General features: G+C 42.9%; 1 protein-coding gene across 1 annotated transcript; it reads right to left on the bottom strand.

Moving 5' to 3' along the window:
- Positions 1-1,046: 1,046 nt before the first annotated feature.
- Positions 1,047-8,867, bottom strand: LOC115132574 (chitin synthase chs-1-like). Its single transcript, XM_029665321.1, has 14 exons — positions 8,815-8,867; positions 8,555-8,713; positions 7,634-7,808; positions 7,347-7,448; positions 7,092-7,233; positions 6,460-6,660; positions 6,079-6,363; positions 5,749-5,928; positions 5,239-5,568; positions 4,306-4,370; positions 4,011-4,121; positions 1,571-1,785; positions 1,306-1,387; positions 1,047-1,157 (listed from the first exon to the last, which is right to left on the bottom strand). The coding sequence occupies exons 1-14, from the start codon at positions 8,865-8,867 to the stop codon at positions 1,047-1,049; spliced, it is 2,211 nt and encodes a 736-aa protein (XP_029521181.1).
- Positions 8,868-27,483: the final 18,616 nt, after the last annotated feature.

Raw genomic sequence — 27,483 nt, 5'->3', positions numbered from 1 at the left:
AAACCTTTTTGAAATCTGACATGTTGTCTGGATTCATAACATGTGTAGCTTTAATTTGGTATCTTACATGTGTGATTTCATGAAAGTTAGATTTTTACAGGAATTTATTTGGCTTTTGGCCAAGTGAGATGCTACCGTCCCACATATCCCAGAGAGGTTTTACACGATCCTCTTACTCCCCAGCATGCATCCGATTCTATTCGCCCTCATCACGGGTGTTATCTGTCTTCAATCAAAACTTTGATCAAATGAATCAGACGTACACAGAAACTATGAGAGTAATACAGTATGTATATAGTTGTATTACGCATGGATTAGAATACAGATACCAGAATGAAACAAAGCACAATGTTATCGGTAGAGAGGGCTTATAAATTGTAAATAAGAATTTGTTCTTAACTGTCTTGCCTACTTAAATAACAAAAAAATACTCTAATTATACATTCTATTCAGTTACATAATAAATACATAGCACACATAAACTCCACTAAAAAAATCTCAATATATCAGTGCAATATACAGATAAAGTGCTTCACTCAAAAGGGAAATGTATAACTGCTAACCAAAATACTAATAGGAAGTGATTCACAACAAAGCATTTGATTAAAAAAAGGGAAAGCACACAAAGAGCAAACAAAGATTACAAGCTACAACAATTGATCACACATGAAATAGCACAATATGAGAACATTATATCACATTTCCCTGAGATTTAACTCACATTCAATTGTTATACTCCGTTATGCTATAATACATGTTGTTGACCGCTGCAAATGTTTTTAACGTTTTGTCCCCGTCTTTGCTCTTGTATTGTACGTTCACACTGCCCTCGCAAAAGAGGTTCATCACGGGTCTTTTTCTGGTTAAACGAAGGTTAACTCTTTCAAATCCAATAAATACTCTCTATAATCTATACTATTTGGAACATTCTCCCTCAATACTACTATATCTAACTGTGCAACATCTAACGCAAAACTGCAGTATCCGACTCCTATTACTATTTTAGCTGCAACTGCTACCACTAAGGGACACTCAGTAGTAAGACCTCACACTGGAGTTTCTTGGCCTTGTTGCTGGATTGCTGCTGGATTCTCTATAGACAGAAATGTGTCAAAGTATTTGTCGTCTTTGAGCTCAATCTCCAGCATGTCAGAAATCTGTGAAGTTGGAGTCAGAAGGTACAGAGACACATCTTTAGTTACAGGAACGCCATTGATATGATATAAAATGAAAACAAAGTGTTAGTTCCTTTTGTGCCCTTCGAGATGTTTCCTCTTCATCGTCAATAAGATTATGTTAATTTACCTGCATGCCATCGTCTGATTGTCTTTTCTCAGTCTTGGACTCCGTGTTCACAAATGCCACGAAATGGATCAGAGTGTAAATTCTAAAGGAACAAAAATAAAATAATAATCATGCAATAGCTATAAAATGGGTACGACTTCATGGGTTAATTTATCATAATATAAAGGCAAACTAAATTACTTTAAGAAAATAGTCTTTTGAAAATGTGGTTTAGAATTTGGTGATCCTGCCTATAAATAAATACATAATTAATTTAAATAATCACCTGTGGTAGAACATGGCAAAGAACTGGATCAGCAGTAAGGATGCAAATCCCAAAAGGAACATCAGTCCCACTGGATCGATAAATAGATACTCTCTAGTCTGAGTCAGATTGAGATTGGATTTTGGGATTTTGATGGTGACTGAGGTTCCAATGGCCTGAAGAGTGAACGTTGCCACCAGCCACATGGCATTGCAGATGAAAAAGATAAAAGTCACCTGTATGAAGAGGAGATGAGTTTCAATTAAAGGGATATGAACAAGACATTTGGATTTCTCCAACTAGTGATAGTTTAGTGCTATTGAAACAATCTTTTTAATACCAGAGACAGACAAAGTACTTCACCTTCTACTTCATGCTAATATAATGTACATTGACATGAAAAGACAGCATACAGCCATAGCCATAGCCACAGGGAAGTAGAAGTGTTGCAGCACCCGCTGATAAATTGAAATAATTTAGCTAAAATAAAATAAAAACTTGTTTCAGGAAACAAGGCGTATGTTGCGCATCATTACTTCACAGGAGGTCATGTTGCGCATCATTACTAAAATGTGTTTTGTGGCAGAATATGAACTTTAATGTGCCTTAATAACAAACTTGTATGCATTTTGTAAATACTAAGAAAGTTGTTAAATTACGAGCCTAGTTGGTTTAGCCAAGGAAAAAGTCAGGAACCTTCCCGCTAGCCGTGATTGGCTGAGATAATGTATGGGCTGGACATGCCGAGAGATGAGTTCGGATTGGTCTGCCATGTAGCAAGATTCGGTCTATAACATGAGCTGCTCAGTATGTGTAGGTAATCCTTTCTAATCCACCTTTTTTGAAAAACATGAACAACTGCAAAAATCTAGCTCTAATGCTTTCCACTTTCTGGAGGACTCAGTTTTGAGATCAGTGGAATGCCCAGTGGAAGCAGAGTACGATAGCTAAGGAGATGAAGAAAAGTATGGCGTTGGATTGCAAATATGTGGAGGGAGTCAAAAAGAGAACACACAGAAAGCTGTTGTATAAAACATTTGACTCCAGATTACATCTTCAAACCAAGGGCAACCATGGCATCTGTGACAGAGAGGGAGAAGCATTCATCCGAGTATATGGGTACGAGAGTCTAGCTAGTGACATTTTCAGATATTATACGTTTCTAATTTTGTCCGAAAATAATTTTCATTGCAATTTAAAGCTTACGTTACCTGGCTGGCAGGGCTAGCTAATGTTAGATGTATGATCTGTGTAGTAATATTATTTGTATCTCAGAGCCATTTGCATTTCTAGTTATATAGCACAATGTTAGCTAGTTGGCTGACATTGAACCTAGTTGGTTGGCTCTAGCTACAGATTCATGCAGGGTAGTAAACGTAGGGATGGTGCCAGGTTACCTACAGACGTGACGCTTGACATTCAATCTTCGTTTAATCAAACCCGAGAATCTCAGAGTCCTTTAGGTGCCTTTTGGCAAACTCCCAGTGGGCTGTCATTTGCTTCCGTCTGGCAACTCTACCATAAAGACCTAATTGGTGGAGTGCTGCAGAGATGATTGTCTTTCAGGAAGGTTCTCCCATTTCCACAGAGGAACTTTTGAGCTCTGTCAGAGTGACCATCGGGTTCTTGGTCACCTCCCTGACCAAGGCCCTTCTCCAACAATTGCTCAGTTTCGCCGGGCAGCCAGCTCTAGGAAGAGTCTTGGTGGTTCCAAACTTCTTCCATTTAAGAAAAATGGAGGCTACTGTGTTCTTTTGGTACCCTTCCCCAGATCTGTGCCTCGACACAATCCTGTCTCGGAGCTCTACGGACAATTCCTTCGACCTCATGGCTAAGTTTTTGATCTGACATGCACTGTCAACTGTGGGACCTTATATAGACAGATGTGTGCTTTTCCAAATCATGTCCAATTAATTGAATTTACCACAGGTGGATTCCAATGAAGTTGTAGAAACATCTCAAGGATGATCAATGGAAACAGGATTCACCTGAGCTCAATTTCGAGTCACATAGCAAAGGGTCTGAATACTTATTTAAATAAGGTATTTCCAATTTTTATTTGTATTGCTATTAATATTGTACAATCTGTGTGTCTCTTTATTGGCCTGGGCTACTGTTTGCAATCTAGACCCAGTTTCACAAAAGCATCTTGCTGTCAGTTTGACACTGTCAGAGTAGCCACTCATTTCTGCCTTTTGTGTGGTATTAAAAAAGATAATGCTAATGTCTTATTTCATGTAAATGTTGAAATGCGTTTATAAAAAGGTCAATTTCTTCCCAGACCCTGCAACAACAACAAAAAAGCCCATACAGCTGTATGTGGAAATCCTAAAAACGCATCTTCTAAACTGTATGCCGTAACACAAATGTGATTTATAGATGCATGCAATGCTTTATCATAAAGGGGACCCCCCCCCCAGCACCGCCCACTCAAAACAGGAGCTATGCATACACAGCATACCTTGTTTCTCAGTTCCTTTAGGTCATTTGTGATCTTTTTCTGTTTTTCTTTATCCTCAGCCAGAGGTTCCAAATAGAGCTTCTGGAGGTCTCTCCAAAAGTCCTCCTCTTCCTGAAGCACACCAAGAGGCACTTATTAAATAGTCAAGTCAGATATCTTCAGTGTATAGTGAAACGTATGTGATTCTGGATGTAGTGACATACCAACAACGTGAAGCGGTTAGACAACTTTATATGTATCCTGTAGCTTTTATGTCATTCATAATATTATGTTGGTAACAGAATAGGAAATCTACCTTCACAAGAAAATCTTCATTTAGAGGGAAGTCATAGGACTTCTTCTGCAGTTGTGTTACAAAGTCTGTAGATACAAAGAATCAAATCAAATCTTAGTTATTTTATTAGTCACATGCGCCGAATTACAACTGGTGTAAACTTTACAGAGAAATGCTTGGTTATGAACCTTTCCCAGTGATGCAGTTAAAAAAAATATATATAAAATAAAATAGTAACTTCCACAAGAAAAACAAAATAAAATACACTAAAATTGAGCTACATACAGGGAGTATCAGTACCAGTACAATGAAGAGGGGACATAGTTAACACAGTGTGCAGAGCAGAGGTTACTAGGTGAAGTCTAAATGTGTGTGTTACTTTCTCACGTTTGTAAGATAATATCATAATGTCTTCATCTTTAAAGTCACACAGTGGAAAGATTGTAATAGATCTATTAAAAAATATACTCACTTTGTTCAGTAGACTGATGAGAACAGAATTCCACATTCCTAGATTGAAAGAAATCAAACATTATTTGGTGTGCATTCCACACTGCTTTCTCAATACACACCTCAAAATAGGAGAAAATGAAGAATACACACTTTAAGAGAAAGATTTAAAGGCATTAGATGAAAATATATTGTGTATGGAAATAATGAATGACTCCCGAAACGGAGCCTTGTGGAATGCCACATATAGCCTTGGAGTATAAGACTTATCATTGAATTGGTACCTGTCAATTATTTTACTTAGAACGTAGTACAGTATATTGGAGTTATGCTTCGAGAAAAAAAATACAGATCCAAATACTATGCTTACGGTTTACACAGAAGTGGAGAAATCATGTAAACACTCCAGACACTCAAAATGTAAATACCTGTTATTGTCCTGAGTGGTCAGATTAGGGTTCACCTTTGGCTCATTAGCCAACACAACTGTTTCTGGCAACTGACCATTCTGGTCTGCCACTTTTCCACTGTCCCAGCAGAGAAACTTGCAGCACTTGGCCTGTAAGATGCGCTGTGTGATGGCCTTGGCTGGTGGTGGCGCAGCGACTTGGACACCTGTCTCCCGAGTGCCCCAGGACACATTGTTCATGTTGACCATGGAGTAGATGGTCAGCAGGAGGTAGCCACTGGGGATAGAGATGAAGTACAGGAGGCCGTAGACGACCAGATGGAACTCCTTGGGGTGGAGCGCTGCTGTGATGATGTTCATCAGCACCAGGCCTATGATAAACAGGCCGCTAGGAGTCCAAATGGTTTGCTGCTCAACCATAGCACCTGAGATGAACAGAGATAGTTAACATAATGACAAAGAATTGACGTTTTGTATTTAATGAATGTCCCAGTTTGATCTTGCCCATTACGTTGAACGGTCAGTCCGTAACGCTGAGGTTTGTATTCTTGAGGTTCTACTTTATGTTGATTGAGATGAAGTCCTAGTCTAGTGTCATCATTTACCTACGATGGACAAAGCGGTTCCTATCATGAGGAAAGCGTACAAGACACTCATGACGGCTGCTATGGCGATCTGTGTGTCCGATTTCAGCTTGAAGCACAGCAACAGGTACACCACAGGGGGCACTGTTGCAAGGACCAAAGCAACGTTGGGATTGATGTCTAGTATGAACGACAAGCTTCCTAAAAAAAAGAGAAAGGACCAGAACTATTATGAACGATATTCCTCTTCCTTCGGTTTACAAAATGTTTGTATCCTGTTACATTCCAACAACAAACTACCCCAAAGCTAGAGCTGTATGAGGCCCCTGACAGGCAGGTTGCCGTGGATACCTGAGATCATTAGGCAAATTGTGGCCGGGCCTAGGATGGAGGCGGCCATGCTGAGAATCTGGTAGAGGATGAAGGGTTTGGAGATGGAGCTGTTCCTCTGGGAGGTCAGAGACCCTGAGCCCAGCAGATCGATGGTGTTGGCCATGGTGGAGGGCCCCCAGCGCCGACGCTGGTTATAGAACTCCTTGAAGTCCTGGGGGGCGTTGGTGTAGGCGTCGGACGCAGCGTTGTACTCCACCCTCCAGCCCTGCTGCAGCAGGAGAGTGCACAGCCAGCGGTCTTCACCTGTAACAGAGCAGAGGGAGGTACTGTAGACGAGAGTACTACACAGACAAGTAGCTCTGTTCTTCGAGTGACTGTTGTCCAGGAATAAAGATTTACCTTGATCGTACTGTACGTAGTGGCTAGCCTCCGTGGCCTTAGTGGTGTATCTCTTCATGACGTTGTCGTCCATGAGGGCTGTGCCCCTGAACAGACTGAAGCAACCGGGGCTGCAGAGCACGCTACCAAACACGTGCTCTGCAGTCTTCTGAAGCCAGTGGCCCACCGCATACTCAAACTTCTGATACCATACCATAGGACCTGGGGCAATATAACAGAATGATCCGACGTGGGATAGCACACCATAGGGTATATTCTTGCCTTTTATGTCTAGTGTTATATTGTAAAAAGTGTTATGAATGTACTTTAAACACATTTTATTCCATTCGACCATATAACCTGAGTAGATATCTGTATAATAGGGGCCATAAATGATGTATATTATACCCTAACTGTACATATAGTGTTCACATACAATGTTGATTTAGGCCCGGGTACATATAGTGAAAAAAGCAGGTACCATTGCACTCAAACTTAAACTTAAGTAGTCTTGGTTGGTGAGTACATCCAATAAACAATTCAACCAAAAAGATGATCCGGGTACATTGTTCAGTTGTGGCTGTCTATGAGATATGACATCTCCCGAACAATCATTTGATTCCTATTACGATTCACACGAAAGCTTTACCTACCTGTGCCTGTCGGGTGAATCCTCCCACATGCCGCACCCACACGTGGATAAAGTTTCAGCCGATCTATTAGGAGCATTACAGCATAGGGCTGGAAGTCGGTGTCCCCATCCAAAGCCAGGAGATAGGTATTGTCCTTCTCTTTCTAACAAAGTACAAGAGTATCAGTCCCATTTCTTATGTAATATACAGTATAACAATAATAGAACAACAATTTATCCAAGTCAGGATGCTAGAATTATAATAAATAATTGTTACCATCATCTTTTCCCTCAACTCATGCTCATCTTCACCCTGCTCAAACTTCTCGAAATACTTCCTGGTGAGTCGCCAGCCGAGAATGTAGTACAAGTACATAATCTGTAACAGTGAGTGAACTAATCAAGTCTGTGGTTTCATGTCTAATTCAACTTCATCATCCGACTTTAATTCAGGTATATCACTTTCAATGGAATCGTAGCATCGTGATTGTACAATCACAATTGAAATAGTGTTAGACCTTTCACAGACACGTGGTGAACTGTACATTGACAGCGTTGTCTCACCTGAGACCATCTCTTCTTGTGGCGGATCAGTAGCTTGTCCTTAAAGTGGACCATCAGCAGGTTGCCTTTAGGGAGGGTGTACTCCAGTCGACCTCCGTAAGGGGTGTGCAGGATCCTCTGGCATGGAAGGGGTGGGCTCTCTTTGAAGATGCATGAATCCTTCTCATTGAAGATACTGAGGATGAAATGAGGGAAAGTTTATGTACATTATTATCCTCACCCATACTGTTAAATCTGCAGTGTACACTAGGTTAGCAGTGCTGGGATTGAGTTACATTAGCACACTGAGCACCCCAGCAGTGGGGACCTAACTCGCTGCTTTCACGCATGCAGAGGTATTTTTCACTACACCAAATGCGCTTTGGCCTCAATCCAGCACCTGTCTGCTGTCAGAGGAGATGTCAACTGTGTGAGTTCCCTGAAGTGACAATTTACCCTGATGACATTGCCATGGAAAGTCTCATTAGGTTTTTATGCTTACTTTAAGGCTCAACTTTTGACCCTTTTTTAAAACATGTTTTTCCCTACTGTCTGTGTTTGTTTTCTACTTGGACAAAAATGACATTACTGATTGCGTAAGAGTTATTAAAATCTTTAGTTTGGCCATCATTCCAGTTCTCCTGATTTGTATTTATTTATCAGGCACACACTTTAACAAATAATGACATTGATGGCGTTTTGTTACAAATGGTGGAGAATGTGGGTAGAGCATCCCCTGGTGGTTTTCAGAGGAATATGTGGTTAATTTAAAAAAAACTTCTTCTTGATAAATGTCTTGTTTTTTTTCTAGTACATCTATATTATGATATCATACGTATTGTGTATTCATTTCTTTACAGATTAAATATTACATGGAGTATATATGCAGTTAATTTTGTGCGCATTGGATCATCATTTGTGAACATTTGTTACGCTGCTTACTTGTAAACCTCTCGGATAACCTCCACCAGGTCCTCTGCGTATTCGTTCACATGCCGGCCTTTACTACTTTTCACGTCTTTAAAAGCATCATCAAAGTAAATGTGAGACTCGAAGCTCACATCATTGTTGGTGTCTTTCCTTGGCCTGTATTTGTCCAGTCTGGTAAAGAAACACATTTTAAAAACACATCATTTGCATTTAAAAGCTGCTAACTCTGCCAATTGTGTCGTTCTCAACCATGTAAAAACGTCAGACTGTACCTGAACATTGAGATGATCATTTTCATCATTTCGTCATAGCTCTCATGCCACATTGTTGCACACAGGTACACTGTGACTGGGTCAGTTTGCCTGTGGCTGGAGGAAACGTTAGAATCGTAATTTGACACTTTCTCTCATGCACATGCATACAAAACTCTACCCACCCTCCACAGAATTTGCAATAATCTTACATTGTTTTCTTCCTTTGAATCTCAAAACGCATGTTGAGCAGCATGGACTGCTCCAGAAAGGGCCCCTCGTACATCCTCCGCACAAACAGATTCTGTGTCCTCTCGATGCGCTGAAGCTGGAGGAACCAGATGTGCATTGTGCACAGCATCCAACCCAACCACCAGCAGAGTGCAGAGCCTCCCAAGAGGCCCATTTCTGTTAGGTCGGTCATGTGCTGGGGACAGAGGGTATGGGTGATGTCCCTGACTAGCCTCTCAAACCAGAAAGTATCGCCGCTTAGGCCCCTGCCATATGTGATATCATTGCAGTACTCTGTGATGGTGTAGTTAGCACCTCTGGAGTCACTTGAATTCTGGAAGAAGATAATGACAGGAGCGACGAACGCTGCCAGAACACCTAACGAGGCCAGGTACATGGGTAACAGGAAGCTTCGCCGCATGGCGTGCATTTTGCAAGCCACCACCACGAACCAATGGCACAGAGCGGAGGACACTATCTGGACGGCCACCAAGATCAGGATCACCAACCTCACATCTCCTGGAACTGATGTCACCGACGACCAGACTCTGCCAGACAGAGGGATATATGCCCCGACCACGGCTGCAGTGACCATAATCCGGACCAGACTAGAGAGGATGCTCACCACATTCCTGCACCTCGCTATGTCTTCGGATATACTGTTCAGGAAGGAGCTTTTGAAGAGGGTGCTGTAGTTCTCCCACCAGTTCAGCGAGACAAAGATGGTCCCCATTATTGCCAATCCGATCCAGACGTTCATCCCCCTATCTTCTTTCAGCAGGTAACTGAGGATGAAGAGCACGTAGCCTGACAGTATGAGGACTAATGAGATGAGTGGGGGCACTATGAATCGCTTCTTCTCCCTCGCAATGCACTGAGCGCCCACCTGGAAGATGGAGGACAGGATGCTGATGCTGTTCAGCATCGTCACATTGGTCACAATGCCGAAGAATGGCATGGCAACAATAGTGAGAACCGCTGTCCCCAGCGACACCATGAATTCGACACACAGCACCTGGAAAATTGTACATTATCAGAATTACAATAGTATCATTAAATGCAAGCAAATGTAATGCTAAAGGATGAAAAATATTCTGAGGGAAACTAACATAATATAACCCATACTGTTCCTAAAAAACAAAAAAGGAAATACAACGATCTGGGCTTAAACCCAAATGTACACGCCTGCGGAAATCTAATTAGCATAGTAAAACAATTCCCATAAAAATCTGTCAGTTTAAACTAGAGATACAGTTAAGTTTTTTTGCATTGGATCTCAATCCACCGCATCCACCGATTGTCACGACTTCTACTGAAGTCGGCTCCTCTCCTTGTTCGGGGGGGCGTTCGGCGGTCGACGTCACCGGTCTTCTAGCCATCGCCGATCCACATTTAATTTTCCATTTGTTTTGTCTTTGTTTTCTACACACCTGGTTTCTATTCCCCAATTTCACGTTCATTATTTAACCCTCTTGTTTCCCACATGTTTGTGTGCATGTTTATTGATATGTTCAGGCTGTGACTGACGGCTGGTTATTTTGTTGCCGGGTTGTGTTCTTATGCCCGTGTGTTTAGTGGTACCGGTATTTTCACCTTGTCCACACATCTCAGCTCTCTTGCGCCTGACTCCTTTCACCAGTACCCATAGCCCTGACACCGATATCGCTCTTACACATCTGCAGTGGAAGGTGGCAGAGCGATATATATATATATATATATATATAAATAAATACATTTAAAAATTATGCCTAAAGTGTCCTAAAAATCCAAATCAAATAGCTAAATGTGATCCATGTTTTGACCATCTTAAAACAGTGTAGACTTTAAAAAAAAATTATGACAGGGCTGGAGATGTTACCCCTCCGATGCTTTTCCCCTTTCATAACATACAATGAATTGTAATTTTAAGCCGAAACTTGACGACAGTGTTTTCACAAATTGTCAGTATTTTAACATACAAATGTAATCATTAAGCCATTTACAAAAGCACACGGACAAACAAAACGTCTCTCAAGGTAAGAACATGATTAAGATAGCGGTAAAAACCCAGCACACTATCCCTTTAGCTTTAAAAGGGAAACATTTTCCTACGCTCCCCTGCAGCATCTAATCTTCATTCCCAAACTAAAGGGCGTGAACCTGGCTCAATCTACTGGCACTGCTCACCAAGACAAAACAAGTTAACAGATCTGTCCCTGATACGTCATCTAGGGGAACAATTAATGAATCATGAAAATGTTGAACATCTGGTGCTTACCCACACAATCGTCTTCCTTGATGGTTTCTCTGAGTCTTTGAAGAATATTTTCCACACGCTTTTGACGAGGAGCAAGACACTTGGCGCAATCACTGCACAGCTGACACTGAGGAGGGCGCATGGCTTTTGGTCATCTGGGACTGTATAGGTGGCATTACTTGACAGTGTTATCAGGAGCAGAAAGGATCCCTGCAAAAAAATAATAGAGATATGAAATTGGGATAGTATTGGTAAGTCTTCAAGACTTGATATTTACGAGTCAAAAAAGTTGTTAAAAAACATGTACAAAGATAATAAATACACAGTTTTGTAATCTGACAAGATTGCGTGAAGCAGGGCTCCAATGCAAAAGAGACATGGTCTCAATGGGGACTTCCCTGTGAAAACAACGGTTAAATAAAAATAGGTGGATAGATTACATCTATGTGTAGACATAGATCTGTGAGACCGCTTTATAAACCAGTTTATAGCCAGTTATTATTTAGTTAATACGTCGTTTATGAATAATTTACAAAAAGGTATGCTTTAGCACATAAAGCTCACTCTTGACAAACACCCCAAATGACAATTCCACCATCAGCAGGCCAAGCGTTTTAATCATCTAGGCTGGCTGTCTGTAGAGATAAGGGATGTATTAATTCCAACTTGGTATGGTACCCAACTATTACTGACTCAGCGCCCAGGTACCTATCCAATTACTTTTATTAGAGATGTCCAACAATTCAACACCAGAGCTAGAGACTGGATGATGACTCTGGTAAAAAAACATTTTTTATATACCAGTGCTTTTGAGTGGCACAAACTACCACAGCAACTTAAAGCTTTTCTGACCATAACTTCATTTATTTATTTTTTTATGTCAAAAGCTGACTATGATTGAACAATAGAACCATTTTCATACCTGTATCTATGTAATGTATGTATGTAATACATTTTGCAACAAGCACTGTGCTATCGCTGTCATGTTTTTAAAATGCATGTTCTGTGTGTATATGGATTTTTATTACTGGCAAATAAACTCAATCAATCAATTGACGTGTTTATGAGTTACAGTGTAACTGTTTTCAATTATATATGAGCTACATATTATGTAATAATGAACTGTTCTAACTACTTCTAAATCCTTTGCAATCCTCTTAAAGGCTCCTTAAATGTGAAGTTTTACCAATAGTTACCAACAGATATCCTAACAATAAACCAAAACATCTTACCTTACTAAATATCGCAAGAGCAAATACAAGAAGGGCAACAATGAAGAAGGAAAGCCATTGCAGAAGTTTCACTAGTTTTCGGGATGTCTGTTCATCCTGGATGACAGGGACATCTTTTCCCACATCCCAAGATCTCCTAAAAGGCAGAGAGAAAAGTGAATGTTGAAAATTAACTGTGGTGATGGAATAATTATTTAACTCAAAATTAACCCTACTCAAACTTGATACTTTCTTAAAATCACTAATTACATTTAGATAGAGCATCAATTTAGCAGAGTAAAACAATTAATACTATGGTGAATTACCTGAGAACATGCTCTTCATCCATGTTAATCTCATCCATATTTGTGCTGTTTGTATGCATGCATACATTAGAAGCCACCAGGCTTATATTTATAGTGCAGTCTGGGTGTGGGTAGAAATGTGCATGTCATCAGGGTGAAGGTACTTTCAGCTGAACTTTTCCAACTTCCTTATTGAGGGGATGAGTGTTAGGTAAGGTTAGGACATGAGTCAGGTGCATGGGTTTAAGCAGTAGAGTGTGGGAAGGGTTTAGTGGTAGGGTTAGCCACCATTTAAAACAAAAGGGATGATGGCCACCATTTAAAACAAAAGGGATGATGGCCACCATTTAAAACAAAAGGGATGATGGCCACCATTTAAAACAAAAGGGATGATGGCCACCATTTAAAACAAAAGGGATGATGGCCACCATTTAAAACAAAAGGGATGACGGCCACCATTTAAAACAAAAGGGATGAAGGCCACCATTTAAAACAAAAGGGACGATGGCCACCATTTAAAACAAAAGGGATGATGGCCACCATTTAAAACAAAAGGGATGATGGCCACCATTTAAAACAAAAGGGATGACGGCCACCATTTAAAACAAAAAGGATGATGGCCACCATTTAAAACAAAAGGGATCATGGCCACCATTTAAAACAAAAGGGATGATGGCCCCCATTTAAAACAAAAGGGATGATGGCCACCATTTAAAACAAAAGGGATGATGGCCACCCTTTTTCTATCGAAACAAGTAGAACAATTTATTGTGAGGTTTATTTTTCGCATCAATGCACTCCTGAAGAAAATGGAGGGATAAACTGGTTGATGTAAAAAGCCTTTATTGTCCTGGCATTTCGGTAGAAATCTAAACAACATGGAAAACAAACACCGACATGTTTTGGCTTGGTATCTGCCTACATCAGGACGTAAAAGTTGTATTCAAACCTTTCCCCCTGATGAAGTCAGCCGAAATGCATTGGTGTTTGTTTGGTAGACATTTGTCTATTTTCTGACAGTCATAGCCTACCCTTTTCAAAGAGCTACCATGTCTACATGGCCTCACAGTTTTTACCTATTAGAGTGCACCACCACAGTTGTTTTTGCACCATTGCTTATTGTAAAGATTTGATGCTATCTTGTCACGTCTCCCATAAATAGAGTTTTTCATCTCAATGGGATGATTTAGGATAAATAAACCTAATTAGTATTTCTTGATAACAGATGAAGCAGCCTCTGATCAGCATCATCATGCATGCATGCTCATAATCTTCCTTGACATCCAAAGCATTCCACTGAGTAGAACATTAGTGGGTGAGTAACGACCGGTCCAGGCCGTATCCCAATAGGTAACACAGAAGAGTGGAATGACTAGAATGTCTCATCGCCAATTCCTAGAATTGTATGTGGCAGGAAACAACGTTTAATTGTGGTTTCCCCATTGTGGTAGGAATAGCACCAAATGAGATAATTGAAGCGCACCTAGCCTTTTCTTTAGCCTAGTGCAACATTTGGAGATGCAGAAATGAGAGACCACATGTGTTGCTGTATAAATTAAAATATGGGAATATATGGCCAACATCTCTGATTGATCTCAGGAATGGCTTTGGCAGTACTGAAATGTTGCCACCCGGATATTGTCATGCAAAAGACTGCCGGTCTCACGGTAATTCACTGTTAATTAACAAGACAATATTTTGGTCTCCCGACATCTCAGTGCTAGAGGCGTCACTAAAGACCCTGGTTCAATTCCAGGCTGAATCACAAACGTCTGTGATTGGGAGTCCCATATGGCGGCACACAATTGGCCCAGGGTCATCCGGGGTAGGCCACCATTCTAAATAAGAATTTGTTCTTAACTGACTTGACTAGTTAAATAAAAGTACTTTTTTTTAAAGACAAGATATGCTTTTAAGTCCTGTACCATTATTTTATATTATATAATTCTTACTATAATTTTATAGTAAGAAGAATAGAATTTAACTTTGCTGAATAAAATATAAAGGATATATTTCCCATTCTGGAGGCATATGAAGTGGCTTTGTTGTGTAAACGTGATCATTTTAAACAAGCTGTTCTCTTATCAAGTGATCATATTTACACCTATTAGACTATTCTCAATTTAATATTATCTTTACTATATAATATGTCAAATTAGTTTACATTTAGAATGGCCCATTATCAAATGGGCAGGAACAGGGGCAAGAGTAAAAAGACATGTCATCCTTATGCACTCGAATAGCGAATGGGGTCTGCGGTTCATTTTACTGATGTCAGGTAGGTTACTCCGGTTATTTTGCTGCTCGACAGCTGATTCCACCAAGACTCTGTATGCCATGGGCTCTTCAACCCTGTTTCTGCAGCTACCCAGTGCTAAATTTGGGAAAACTGTTCGGGAACATTGTCAACTAAACATATTTCATGAAACTGTTGACAGCCCCTCTCTCTGCACGATGAAGAAAGGAATGAAGGAGAGAGGGGAGGAGATGGAAATGCACGGTGGTGAGATATATTGTAGCTAAAAATCAAATACAAATTCACTATAGTTGTAGGCTAACTGAATATGTTTAATTTAGGCTAGACCAATTATGTACCAAAGATATCTTAAATCAGTATTTTTTTAAATGTATTTCTGCCATCTGTAATATAAGGTAGGCCATGTATTGTATAAAAGCACAATCATTATTTAAATTCAGGTTTTATTTTTTGGGCTTGGGTTCATATATAGGCCTATGCATATGGGTGTTTTGAATTAATCATCACCTTAGAAAGCACTGTCCATTTAGTTGTGTTAGGCTTTGAAACTACATCCACAACTACTATGTTTTCCACTCAGTTTCAACCCGTTTCAAAATTGATCAATCACAGTGAGGTGAGTTTTAAAAGCACATACTGTTTTGATGATGTGTTTGATGTGATTTTCGATTGCATCAGAATTGATGTCAGAGTGGTTAGAGGGACAATAGAGCCCTGAGTACCAGGCCATTAGCGGCCCCCTTATTATCAGAAGCACTCTCTTTTTGTATGTAGTTAGGCCTAACTGTCCTCTCCAAGTTTGACTGGAATGTATGATTTGTTGAAGTTAGGCCTATGATATTGGCCTACAGTACATTTTGTCTTGCGCCTTCGCAGAATATCAGATCTCAATGAAGAGTTCAACATCACCAGTACCACATCCTTACGATACAGAATATGTATATATTCATAAGCTCAATGTGAGTTAATGAGTCTGGTTGGAATGACTGACTGAAATATGGGACAAATGAACCTTTTTCTAAATTACATTTACATTTACATTTAAGTCATTTAGCAGACGCTCTTATCCAGAGCGACTTACAAATTGGTGCTTTCACCTTAAGACATCCAGTGGAACAGCCACTTTACAATAGTGCATCTAGGTCTTTTAAGGGGGGGGGAGGGTGAGAAGGATTACTTTATCCTATCCTAGGTATTCCTTAAAGAGGTGGGGTTTCAGGTGTCTCCGGAAGGTGGTGATAGACTCCGCTGTCCTGGCGTCGTGAGGGAGTTTGTTCCACCATTGGGGGGCCAGAGCAGCGAACAGTTTTGACTGGGCTGAGCGGGAACTGTACTTCCTCAGTGGTAGGGAGGCGAGCAGGCCAGAGGTGGATGAACGCAGTGCCCTTGTTTGGGTGTAGGGCCTGATCAGAGCCTGGAGGTACTGAGGTGCCGTTCCCCTCACAGCTCCGTAGGCAAGCACCATGGTCTTGTAGCGGATGCGAGCTTCAACTGGAAGCCAGTGGAGAGAGCGGAGGAGCGGGGTGACGTGAGAGAACTTGGGAAGGTTGAACACCAGACGGGCTGCGGCGTTCTGGATGAGTTGTAGGGGTTTAATGGCACAGGCAGGGAGCCCAGCCAACAGCGAGTTGCAGTAATCCAGACGGGAGATGACAAGTGCCTGGATTAGGACCTGCGCCGCTTCCTGTGTGAGGCAGGGTCGTACTCTGCGGATGTTGTAGAGCATGAACCTACAGGAACGGGCCACCGCCTTGATGTTATTTGAGAACGACAGGGTGTTGTCCAGGATCACGCCAAGGTTCTTAGCGCTCTGGGACGAGGACACAATGGAGTTGTCAACCGTGATGGCGAGATCATGGAACGGGCAGTCCTTCCCGGGAGGAAGAGCAGCTCCGTCTTGCCGAGGTTCAGCTTGAGGTGATGATCCGTCATCCACACTGATATGTCTGCCAGACATGCAGAGATGCGATTCGCCACCTGGTCGTCAGAAGGGGGAAAGGAGAAGATTAATTGTGTGTCGTCTGCATAGCAATGATAGGAGAGACCATGTGAGGTTATGACAGAGCCAAGTGACTTGGTGTATAGCGAGAATAGGAGAGGGCCTAGAACAGAGCCCTGGGGGACACCAGTGGTGAGAGCACGTGGTGAGGAGACGGATTCTCGCCACGCCACCTGGTAGGAGCGACCTGTCAGGTAGGACGCAATCCAAGCGTGGGCCGCGCCGGAGATGCCCAACTCGGAGAGGGTGGAGAGGAGGATCTGATGGTTCACAGTATCGAAGGCAGCCGATAGGTCTAGAAGGATGAGAGCAGAGGAGAGAGAGTTAGCTTTAGCAGTGCGGAGCGCCTCCGTGATACAGAGAAGAGCAGTCTCAGTTGAATGACTAGTCTGACTGATTTGGATCAAGAAGGTCATTCTGAGAGAGATAGCGGGAGAGCTGGCCAAGGACGGCACGTTCAAGAGTTTTGGAGAGAAAAGAAAGAAGGGATACTGGTCTGTAGTTGTTGACATCGGAGGGATCGAGTGTAGGTTTTTTCAGAAGGGGTGCAACTCTCGCTCTCTTGAAGACGGGAGGGACGTAGCCAGCGGTCAGGGATGAGTTGATGAGCGAGGTGAGGTAAGGGAGAAGGTCACCGGAGATGGTCTGGAGAAGAGAGGAGGGGATAGGGTCAAGCGGGCAGGTTGTTGGGCGGCCGGCCATCACAAGACGCGAGATGTCATCTGGAGAGAGAGGGGAGAAAGAGGTCAGAGCACAGGGTAGGGCAGTGTGAGCAGAACCATCGGTGTCGTAAATGAGTGGTGTTTGAACAAAGGGGCCAAAATGTGGTACTGACACACACAATTCGGGACATGTGGTCACCCTACTCATAACGTGCCAGCTTTTCATCTGCAACAAGTCATTTTGATGGAAACACACCTGGTTGGATTTTTCAAAATGTTTTAAGAAAATTTCCCCCAGAAGCTCTCCCATGGCAGGACATTACATGTCTTCCAGGTAGGAGCACACAGTCCCTAATTACAAATGCATTACTGGCATACTCACCCCTAAAGTATGCAGCAATGTGACATTTTCCCTGTATATGCTTCACCTTGGTGACATCATCCTCAATCATAGCTTTCGGTTTCACTGCTATGCGGATAACACAGCTCTGCTTCCTAATCAGACCCAGTGACCAAGCTAGCGTAGTTTCCCTTCACAAGTGTGTTTCTGACATCAGATGTTGGATGTCTGACAATTGTCTCTAGCTTAATGATAAAAATCTGGTGTTGTTGTGTTTGAACCCCACCTTGCTGAAACTCAGATAGCAGATAACTTTGGTAATTTCTCCACAAATATAAAGATTATGGGCAGAAACCGTTTTGTTTTCTTTGACCCTGACCAAAAGCTGCATGTAAAAAAAGGTTTTCCAGTCCTGCTTTAATTATCCAAGAAATATAGCTAAAGTTAAGTCTTTTGTCTCAGTCACTGATCTGGAGAAACTTATACGTGCTTTTATTTCCTCACGCCTAGATTACTGTAAGTCTTTTCATACCTATCTCAGTCAGAAATCACTCCATCATCTAAAGTTAGTTCAAAATGCTGCAGCTCGACACCAGGACTTTTAGAATATATTTTAAAAGCCAGGACATAGCCTGAGATCCTTTGGCAGTGCACTGTTGACCATTCCAAAGTCTAGGTTGAAAACGAAAGGAGCCTGGGTATTTGCCATTCGGGCCCCTAGACTTTGGAATGGTCTGCCAGAGGAGATCAGGCTTGCAGATTCAGATCCTCTTTTTATATCCCTGCTGAAGACACACTTTTATACAGATGCATTTAATGTATGATTTGAATGTATGGTTTTAATTAGCCATCTTTTTGAATTTTCCCCTTGTTTTTGTTTCTTTGTTAGTACTTGTATGTTGTTTTGTTACCAACGCCCCTTTTACCACCCACCACTGTGACCTGTATGCTCTAGTCGGCTGGCCCTCGCTGCATGTTCGCCGCCAGACCCACTGGCTCCAGATCATCTATAAGTCTAAGCTAGGAAAAGCTCTGCCTTATGTCAGCTCACTGGTCACGATAACAACACCAACCCGCAGCACGCGCTCTAGCAGGTATATCTCACTGGTCATCCCCAAAGCCAACACCTCCTTTGGCCTCCTTTCCTTCCAGTTCTCTGCTGCCAGTGACTGGGAGCGAATTCCAAAAATTGCTGAAGCTGGAGACTTATATTTCCCTCACTAACTTTAAACATCAGCTATCTGAGCAGTTAACCGATCGCTGCAGCTGTACATAGTAAATACCCACCCAATCTACCTACCTCATTCCCATACTGTTTTTATTTACTTTCTGCTCTTTTGCAAACCAGTATCACTACTTGCACATCATCATCAGCTCATTTATCACTCCAGTGTTAATCTGCTAAATTGTAATTACTTCGCTACTATGGCCTATTTATTGCATACCTCCTCACGCCATTTGCACACACTGTTTATAGACTTTCTTTTTTCTATTGTGGTATTGAATGTATGCTTGTTTATTCCATGTGTAACTCTGTGTTGTTGTTTGTGTCGTACTGCTTTGCTTTATCTTGGCCAGGTCGCAGTTGTAAATGAGAACTTGTTCTCAACTAGCTAATCTGGTTAAATAAAGGTGAAATAAATACAAAATACATTTAAAAAGTTATTTTATGATGTGAATCACTTTGTTACTTGTATTGAAAAGCGCTATACAAATAAAGTTATTATTATTATATCCACCCAACTCAAAAGGTAGGCAGTGATAAATATTAAGGAATAGAGAGGTGAGGATTTCCCCCAGAAACCCTCCCATGGCAGGACATTACATGTCTTCCAGGTAGGAGCACACACTCACTAATTACAAATGCGTTACTGGCATACTCACCCCTAAAGTATGCAGCAATGTGACTTTTTCCCTGTATATGCTTCACCTTGGTGACATCATCCTCAATCATAGCTTTCAGTTTCACTGCTATGCGGATAACACAGCTCTGCTTCCTAATCAGACCCAGTGACCAAGCTAGCGTAGTTTCCCTTCACAAGTGTTTTTCTGACATCAGATGTTGGATGTCTGACAATTGCCTCTAGCTCAATGATAAAAATCTGGTGTTGTTGTGTTTGAACCCCACCTTGCTGAAACTCAGATTGTAGATAACTTTGGTAATTTCTCCACAAATGTAAAGATTATGGGCAGAAACCGTTTTGTCTTATTTGACCCTGACCAAAAGCTGCATGTAAAAAAGGTTTTCCAGTCCTGCTTTAATTATCCAAGAAATATAGCTAAAGTCATCTCAGTCTTCTGTCTCAGTCACTGATCTGGAGAAACTTATACATGCTTTTATTTCCTCACGCCTAGATTACTGTAAGTATTTTTATACCTATCTCAGTCAGAAATCTCTCCATCGTCTAATAAAGTTATTATTATTTTTATTATTTCATCAAAAAGTGAATTGATTTTCGATTGATTTACGGTTTTGGAAATATTAGGCTGTATACAATACTTTCATAATGGAAAGTATTGATTACTTTATCCTATCCTAGGTATTCCTTAAAGAGGTGGGGTTTCAGGTGTCTCCGGAAGGTGGTGATAGACTCCGCTGTCCTGGCGTCGTGAGGGAGTTTGTTCCACCATTGGGGGGCCAGAGCAGCGAACAGTTTTGACTGGGCTGAGCGGGAACTGTACTTCCTCAGTGGTAGGGAGGCGAGCAGGCCAGAGGTGGATGAACGCAGTGCCCTTGTTTGGGTGTAGGGCCTGATCAGAGCCTGGAGGTACTGAGGTGCCGTTCCCCTCACAGCTCCGTAGGCAAGCACCATGGTCTTGTAGCGGATGCGAGCTTCAACTGGAAGCCAGTGGAGAGAGCGGAGGAGCGGGGTGACGTGAGAGAACTTGGGAAGGTTGAACACCAGACGGGCTGCGGCGTTCTGGATGAGTTGTAGGGGTTTAATGGCACAGGCAGGGAGCCCAGCCAACAGCGAGTTGCAGTAATCCAGACGGGAGATGACAAGTGCCTGGATTAGGACCTGCGCCGCTTCCTGTGTGAGGCAGGGTCGTACTCTGCGGATGTTGTAGAGCATGAACCTACAGGAACGGGCCACCGCCTTGATGTTATTTGAGAACGACAGGGTGTTGTCCAGGATCACGCCAAGGTTCTTAGCGCTCTGGGACGAGGACACAATGGAGTTGTCAACCGTGATGGCGAGATCATGGAACGGGCAGTCCTTCCCGGGAGGAAGAGCAGCTCCGTCTTGCCGAGGTTCAGCTTGAGGTGATGATCCGTCATCCACACTGATATGTCTGCCAGACATGCAGAGATGCGATTCGCCACCTGGTCGTCAGAAGGGGGAAAGGAGAAGATTAATTGTGTGTCGTCTGCATAGCAATGATAGGAGAGACCATGTGAGGTTATGACAGAGCCAAGTGACTTGGTGTATAGCGAGAATAGGAGAGGGCCTAGAACAGAGCCCTGGGGACACCAGTGGTGAGAGCACGTGGTGAGGAGACGGATTCTCGCCACGCCACCTGGTAGGAGCGACCTGTCAGGTAGGACGCAATCCAAGCGTGGGCCGCGCCGGAGATGCCCAACTCGGAGAGGGTGGAGAGGAGGATCTGATGGTTCACAGTATCGAAGGCAGCCGATAGGTCTAGAAGGATGAGAGCAGAGGAGAGAGAGTTAGCTTTAGCAGTGCGGAGCGCCTCCGTGATACAGAGAAGAGCAGTCTCAGTTGAATGACTAGTCTGACTGATTTGGATCAAGAAGGTCATTCTGAGAGAGATAGCGGGAGAGCTGGCCAAGGACGGCACGTTCAAGAGTTTTGGAGAGAAAAGAAAGAAGGGATACTGGTCTGTAGTTGTTGACATCGGAGGGATCGAGTGTAGGTTTTTTCAGAAGGGGTGCAACTCTCGCTCTCTTGAAGACGGGAGGGACGTAGCCAGCGGTCAGGGATGAGTTGATGAGCGAGGTGAGGTAAGGGAGAAGGTCACCGGAGATGGTCTGGAGAAGAGAGGAGGGGATAGGGTCAAGCGGGCAGGTTGTTGGGCGGCCGGCCATCACAAGACGCGAGATGTCATCTGGAGAGAGGGGAGAAAGAGGTCAGAGCACAGGGTAGGGCAGTGTGAGCAGAACCATCGGTGTCGTAAATGAGTGGTGTTTGAACAAAGGGGCCAAAATGTGGTACTGACACACACAATTCGGGACATGTGGTCACCCTACTCATAACGTGCCAGCTTTTCATCTGCAACAAGTCATTTTGATGGAAACACACCTGGTTGGATTTTTCAAAATGTTTTAAGAAAATTTCCCCAGAAGCTCTCCCATGGCAGGACATTACATGTCTTCCAGGTAGGAGCACACAGTCCCTAATTACAAATGCATTACTGGCATACTCACCCCTAAAGTATGCAGCAATGTGACATTTTCCCTGTATATGCTTCACCTTGGTGACATCATCCTCAATCATAGCTTTCGGTTTCACTGCTATGCGGATAACACAGCTCTGCTTCCTAATCAGACCCAGTGACCAAGCTAGCGTAGTTTCCCTTCACAAGTGTGTTTCTGACATCAGATGTTGGATGTCTGACAATTGTCTCTAGCTTAATGATAAAAATCTGGTGTTGTTGTGTTTGAACCCCACCTTGCTGAAACTCAGATAGCAGATAACTTTGGTAATTTCTCCACAAATATAAAGATTATGGGCAGAAACCGTTTTGTTTTCTTTGACCCTGACCAAAAGCTGCATGTAAAAAAAGGTTTTCCAGTCCTGCTTTAATTATCCAAGAAATATAGCTAAAGTTAAGTCTTTTGTCTCAGTCACTGATCTGGAGAAACTTATACGTGCTTTTATTTCCTCACGCCTAGATTACTGTAAGTCTTTTCATACCTATCTCAGTCAGAAATCACTCCATCATCTAAAGTTAGTTCAAAATGCTGCAGCTCGACACCAGGACTTTTAGAATATATTTTAAAAGCCAGGACATAGCCTGAGATCCTTTGGCAGTGCACTGTTGACCATTCCAAAGTCTAGGTTGAAAACGAAAGGAGCCTGGGTATTTGCCATTCGGGCCCCTAGACTTTGGAATGGTCTGCCAGAGGAGATCAGGCTTGCAGATTCAGATCCTCTTTTTATATCCCTGCTGAAGACACACTTTTATACAGATGCATTTAATGTATGATTTGAATGTATGGTTTTAATTAGCCATCTTTTTGAATTTTCCCCTTGTTTTTGTTTCTTTGTTAGTACTTGTATGTTGTTTTGTTACCAACGCCCCTTTTACCACCCACCACTGTGACCTGTATGCTCTAGTCGGCTGGCCCTCGCTGCATGTTCGCCGCCAGACCCACTGGCTCCAGATCATCTATAAGTCTAAGCTAGGAAAAGCTCTGCCTTATGTCAGCTCACTGGTCACGATAACAACACCAACCCGCAGCACGCGCTCTAGCAGGTATATCTCACTGGTCATCCCCAAAGCCAACACCTCCTTTGGCCTCCTTTCCTTCCAGTTCTCTGCTGCCAGTGACTGGGAGCGAATTCCAAAAATTGCTGAAGCTGGAGACTTATATTTCCCTCACTAACTTTAAACATCAGCTATCTGAGCAGTTAACCGATCGCTGCAGCTGTACATAGTAAATACCCACCCAATCTACCTACCTCATTCCCATACTGTTTTTATTTACTTTCTGCTCTTTTGCAAACCAGTATCACTATCTTGCACATCATCATCAGCTCATTTATCACTCCAGTGTTAATCTGCTAAATTGTAATTACTTCGCTACTATGGCCTATTTATTGCATACCTCCTCACGCCATTTGCACACACTGTTTATAGACTTTCTTTTTTCTATTGTGGTATTGAATGTATGCTTGTTTATTCCATGTGTAACTCTGTGTTGTTGTTTGTGTCGTACTGCTTTGCTTTATCTTGGCCAGGTCGCAGTTGTAAATGAGAACTTGTTCTCAACTAGCTAATCTGGTTAAATAAAGGTGAAATAAATACAAAATACATTTAAAAAAGTTATTTTATGATGTGAATCACTTTGTTACTTGTATTGAAAAGCGCTATACAAATAAAGTTATTATTATTATATCCACCCAACTCAAAAGGTAGGCAGTGATAAATATTAAGGAATAGAGAGGTGAGGATTTCCCCCAGAAACCCTCCCATGGCAGGACATTACATGTCTTTCAGGTAGGAGCACACACTCACTAATTACAAATGCGTTACTGGCATACTCACCCCTAAAGTATGCAGCAATGTGACTTTTTCCCTGTATATGCTTCACCTTGGTGACATCATCCTCAATCATAGCTTTCAGTTTCACTGCTATGCGGATAACACAGCTCTGCTTCCTAATCAGACCCAGTGACCAAGCTAGCGTAGTTTCCCTTCACAAGTGTTTTTCTGACATCAGATGTTGGATGTCTGACAATTGCCTCTAGCTCAATGATAAAAATCTGGTGTTGTTGTGTTTGAACCCCACCTTGCTGAAACTCAGATTGTAGATAACTTTGGTAATTTCTCCACAAATGTAAAGATTATGGGCAGAAACCGTTTTGTCTTATTTGACCCTGACCAAAAGCTGCATGTAAAAAGGTTTTCCAGTCCTGCTTTAATTATCCAAGAAATATAGCTAAAGTCATCTCAGTCTTCTGTCTCAGTCACTGATCTGGAGAAACTTATACATGCTTTTATTTCCTCACGCCTAGATTACTGTAAGTATTTTTATACCTATCTCAGTCAGAAATCTCTCCATCGTCTAATAAAGTTATTATTATTTTTATTATTTCATCAAAAAGTGAATTGATTTTCGATTGATTTACGGTTTTGGAAATATTAGGCTGTATACAATACTTTCATAATGGAAAGTATTGATTACTTTATCCTATCCTAGGTATTCCTTAAAGAGGTGGGGTTTCAGGTGTCTCCGGAAGGTGGTGATAGACTCCGCTGTCCTGGCGTCGTGAGGGAGTTTGTTCCACCATTGGGGGGCCAGAGCAGCGAACAGTTTTGACTGGGCTGAGCGGGAACTGTACTTCCTCAGTGGTAGGGAGGCGAGCAGGCCAGAGGTGGATGAACGCAGTGCCCTTGTTTGGGTGTAGGGCCTGATCAGAGCCTGGAGGTACTGAGGTGCCGTTCCCTCACAGCTCCGTAGGCAAGCACCATGGTCTTGTAGCGGATGCGAGCTTCAACTGGAAGCCAGTGGAGAGAGCGGAGGAGCGGGGTGACGTGAGAGAACTTGGGAAGGTTGAACACCAGACGGGCTGCGGCGTTCTGGATGAGTTGTAGGGGTTTAATGGCACAGGCAGGGAGCCCAGCCAACAGCGAGTTGCAGTAATCCAGACGGGAGATGACAAGTGCCTGGATTAGGACCTGCGCCGCTTCCTGTGTGAGGCAGGGTCGTACTCTGCGGATGTTGTAGAGCATGAACCTACAGGAACGGGCCACCGCCTTGATGTTATTTGAGAACGACAGGGTGTTGTCCAGGATCACGCCAAGGTTCTTAGCGCTCTGGGACGAGGACACAATGGAGTTGTCAACCGTGATGGCGAGATCATGGAACGGGCAGTCCTTCCCGGGAGGAAGAGCAGCTCCGTCTTGCCGAGGTTCAGCTTGAGGTGATGATCCGTCATCCACACTGATATGTCTGCCAGACATGCAGAGATGCGATTCGCCACCTGGTCGTCAGAAGGGGGAAAGGAGAAGATTAATTGTGTGTCGTCTGCATAGCAATGATAGGAGAGACCATGTGAGGTTATGACAGAGCCAAGTGACTTGGTGTATAGCGAGAATAGGAGAGGGCCTAGAACAGAGCCCTGGGGACACCAGTGGTGAGAGCACGTGGTGAGGAGACGGATTCTCGCCACGCCACCTGGTAGGAGCGACCTGTCAGGTAGGACGCAATCCAAGCGTGGGCCGCGCCGGAGATGCCCAACTCGGAGAGGGTGGAGAGGAGGATCTGATGGTTCACAGTATCGAAGGCAGCCGATAGGTCTAGAAGGATGAGAGCAGAGGAGAGAGAGTTAGCTTTAGCAGTGCGGAGCGCCTCCGTGATACAGAGAAGAGCAGTCTCAGTTGAATGACTAGTCTGACTGATTTGGATCAAGAAGGTCATTCTGAGAGAGATAGCGGGAGAGCTGGCCAAGGACGGCACGTTCAAGAGTTTTGGAGAGAAAAGAAAGAAGGGATACTGGTCTGTAGTTGTTGACATCGGAGGGATCGAGTGTAGGTTTTTTCAGAAGGGGTGCAACTCTCGCTCTCTTGAAGACGGGAGGGACGTAGCCAGCGGTCAGGGATGAGTTGATGAGCGAGGTGAGGTAAGGGAGAAGGTCACCGGAGATGGTCTGGAGAAGAGAGGAGGGGATAGGGTCAAGCGGGCAGGTTGTTGGGCGGCCGGCCATCACAAGACGCGAGATGTCATCTGGAGAGAGAGGGGAGAAAGAGGTCAGAGCACAGGGTAGGGCAGTGTGAGCAGAACCATCGGTGTCGTAAATGAGTGGTGTTTGAACAAAGGGGCCAAAATGTGGTACTGACACACACAATTCGGGACATGTGGTCACCCTACTCATAACGTGCCAGCTTTTCATCTGCAACAAGTCATTTTGATGGAAACACACCTGGTTGGATTTTTCAAAATGTTTTAAGAAAATTTCCCCCAGAAGCTCTCCCATGGCAGGACATTACATGTCTTCCAGGTAGGAGCACACAGTCCCTAATTACAAATGCATTACTGGCATACTCACCCCTAAAGTATGCAGCAATGTGACATTTTCCCTGTATATGCTTCACCTTGGTGACATCATCCTCAATCATAGCTTTCGGTTTCACTGCTATGCGGATAACACAGCTCTGCTTCCTAATCAGACCCAGTGACCAAGCTAGCGTAGTTTCCCTTCACAAGTGTGTTTCTGACATCAGATGTTGGATGTCTGACAATTGTCTCTAGCTTAATGATAAAAATCTGGTGTTGTTGTGTTTGAACCCCACCTTGCTGAAACTCAGATAGCAGATAACTTTGGTAATTTCTCCACAAATATAAAGATTATGGGCAGAAACCGTTTTGTTTTCTTTGACCCTGACCAAAAGCTGCATGTAAAAAAAGGTTTTCCAGTCCTGCTTTAATTATCCAAGAAATATAGCTAAAGTTAAGTCTTTTGTCTCAGTCACTGATCTGGAGAAACTTATACGTGCTTTTATTTCCTCACGCCTAGATTACTGTAAGTCTTTTCATACCTATCTCAGTCAGAAATCACTCCATCATCTAAAGTTAGTTCAAAATGCTGCAGCTCGACACCAGGACTTTTAGAATATATTTTAAAAGCCAGGACATAGCCTGAGATCCTTTGGCAGTGCACTGTTGACCATTCCAAAGTCTAGGTTGAAAACGAAAGGAGCCTGGGTATTTGCCATTCGGGCCCCTAGACTTTGGAATGGTCTGCCAGAGGAGATCAGGCTTG

Source organism: Oncorhynchus nerka, linkage group LG7 (assembly GCF_034236695.1).
Source record: "Oncorhynchus nerka isolate Pitt River linkage group LG7, Oner_Uvic_2.0, whole genome shotgun sequence".
Lineage (NCBI taxonomy): Eukaryota > Metazoa > Chordata > Actinopteri > Salmoniformes > Salmonidae > Oncorhynchus > Oncorhynchus nerka.
Note: the sequence above shows the minus strand (reverse complement) of the source record. Positions and strands in the feature narration are given on the sequence as shown.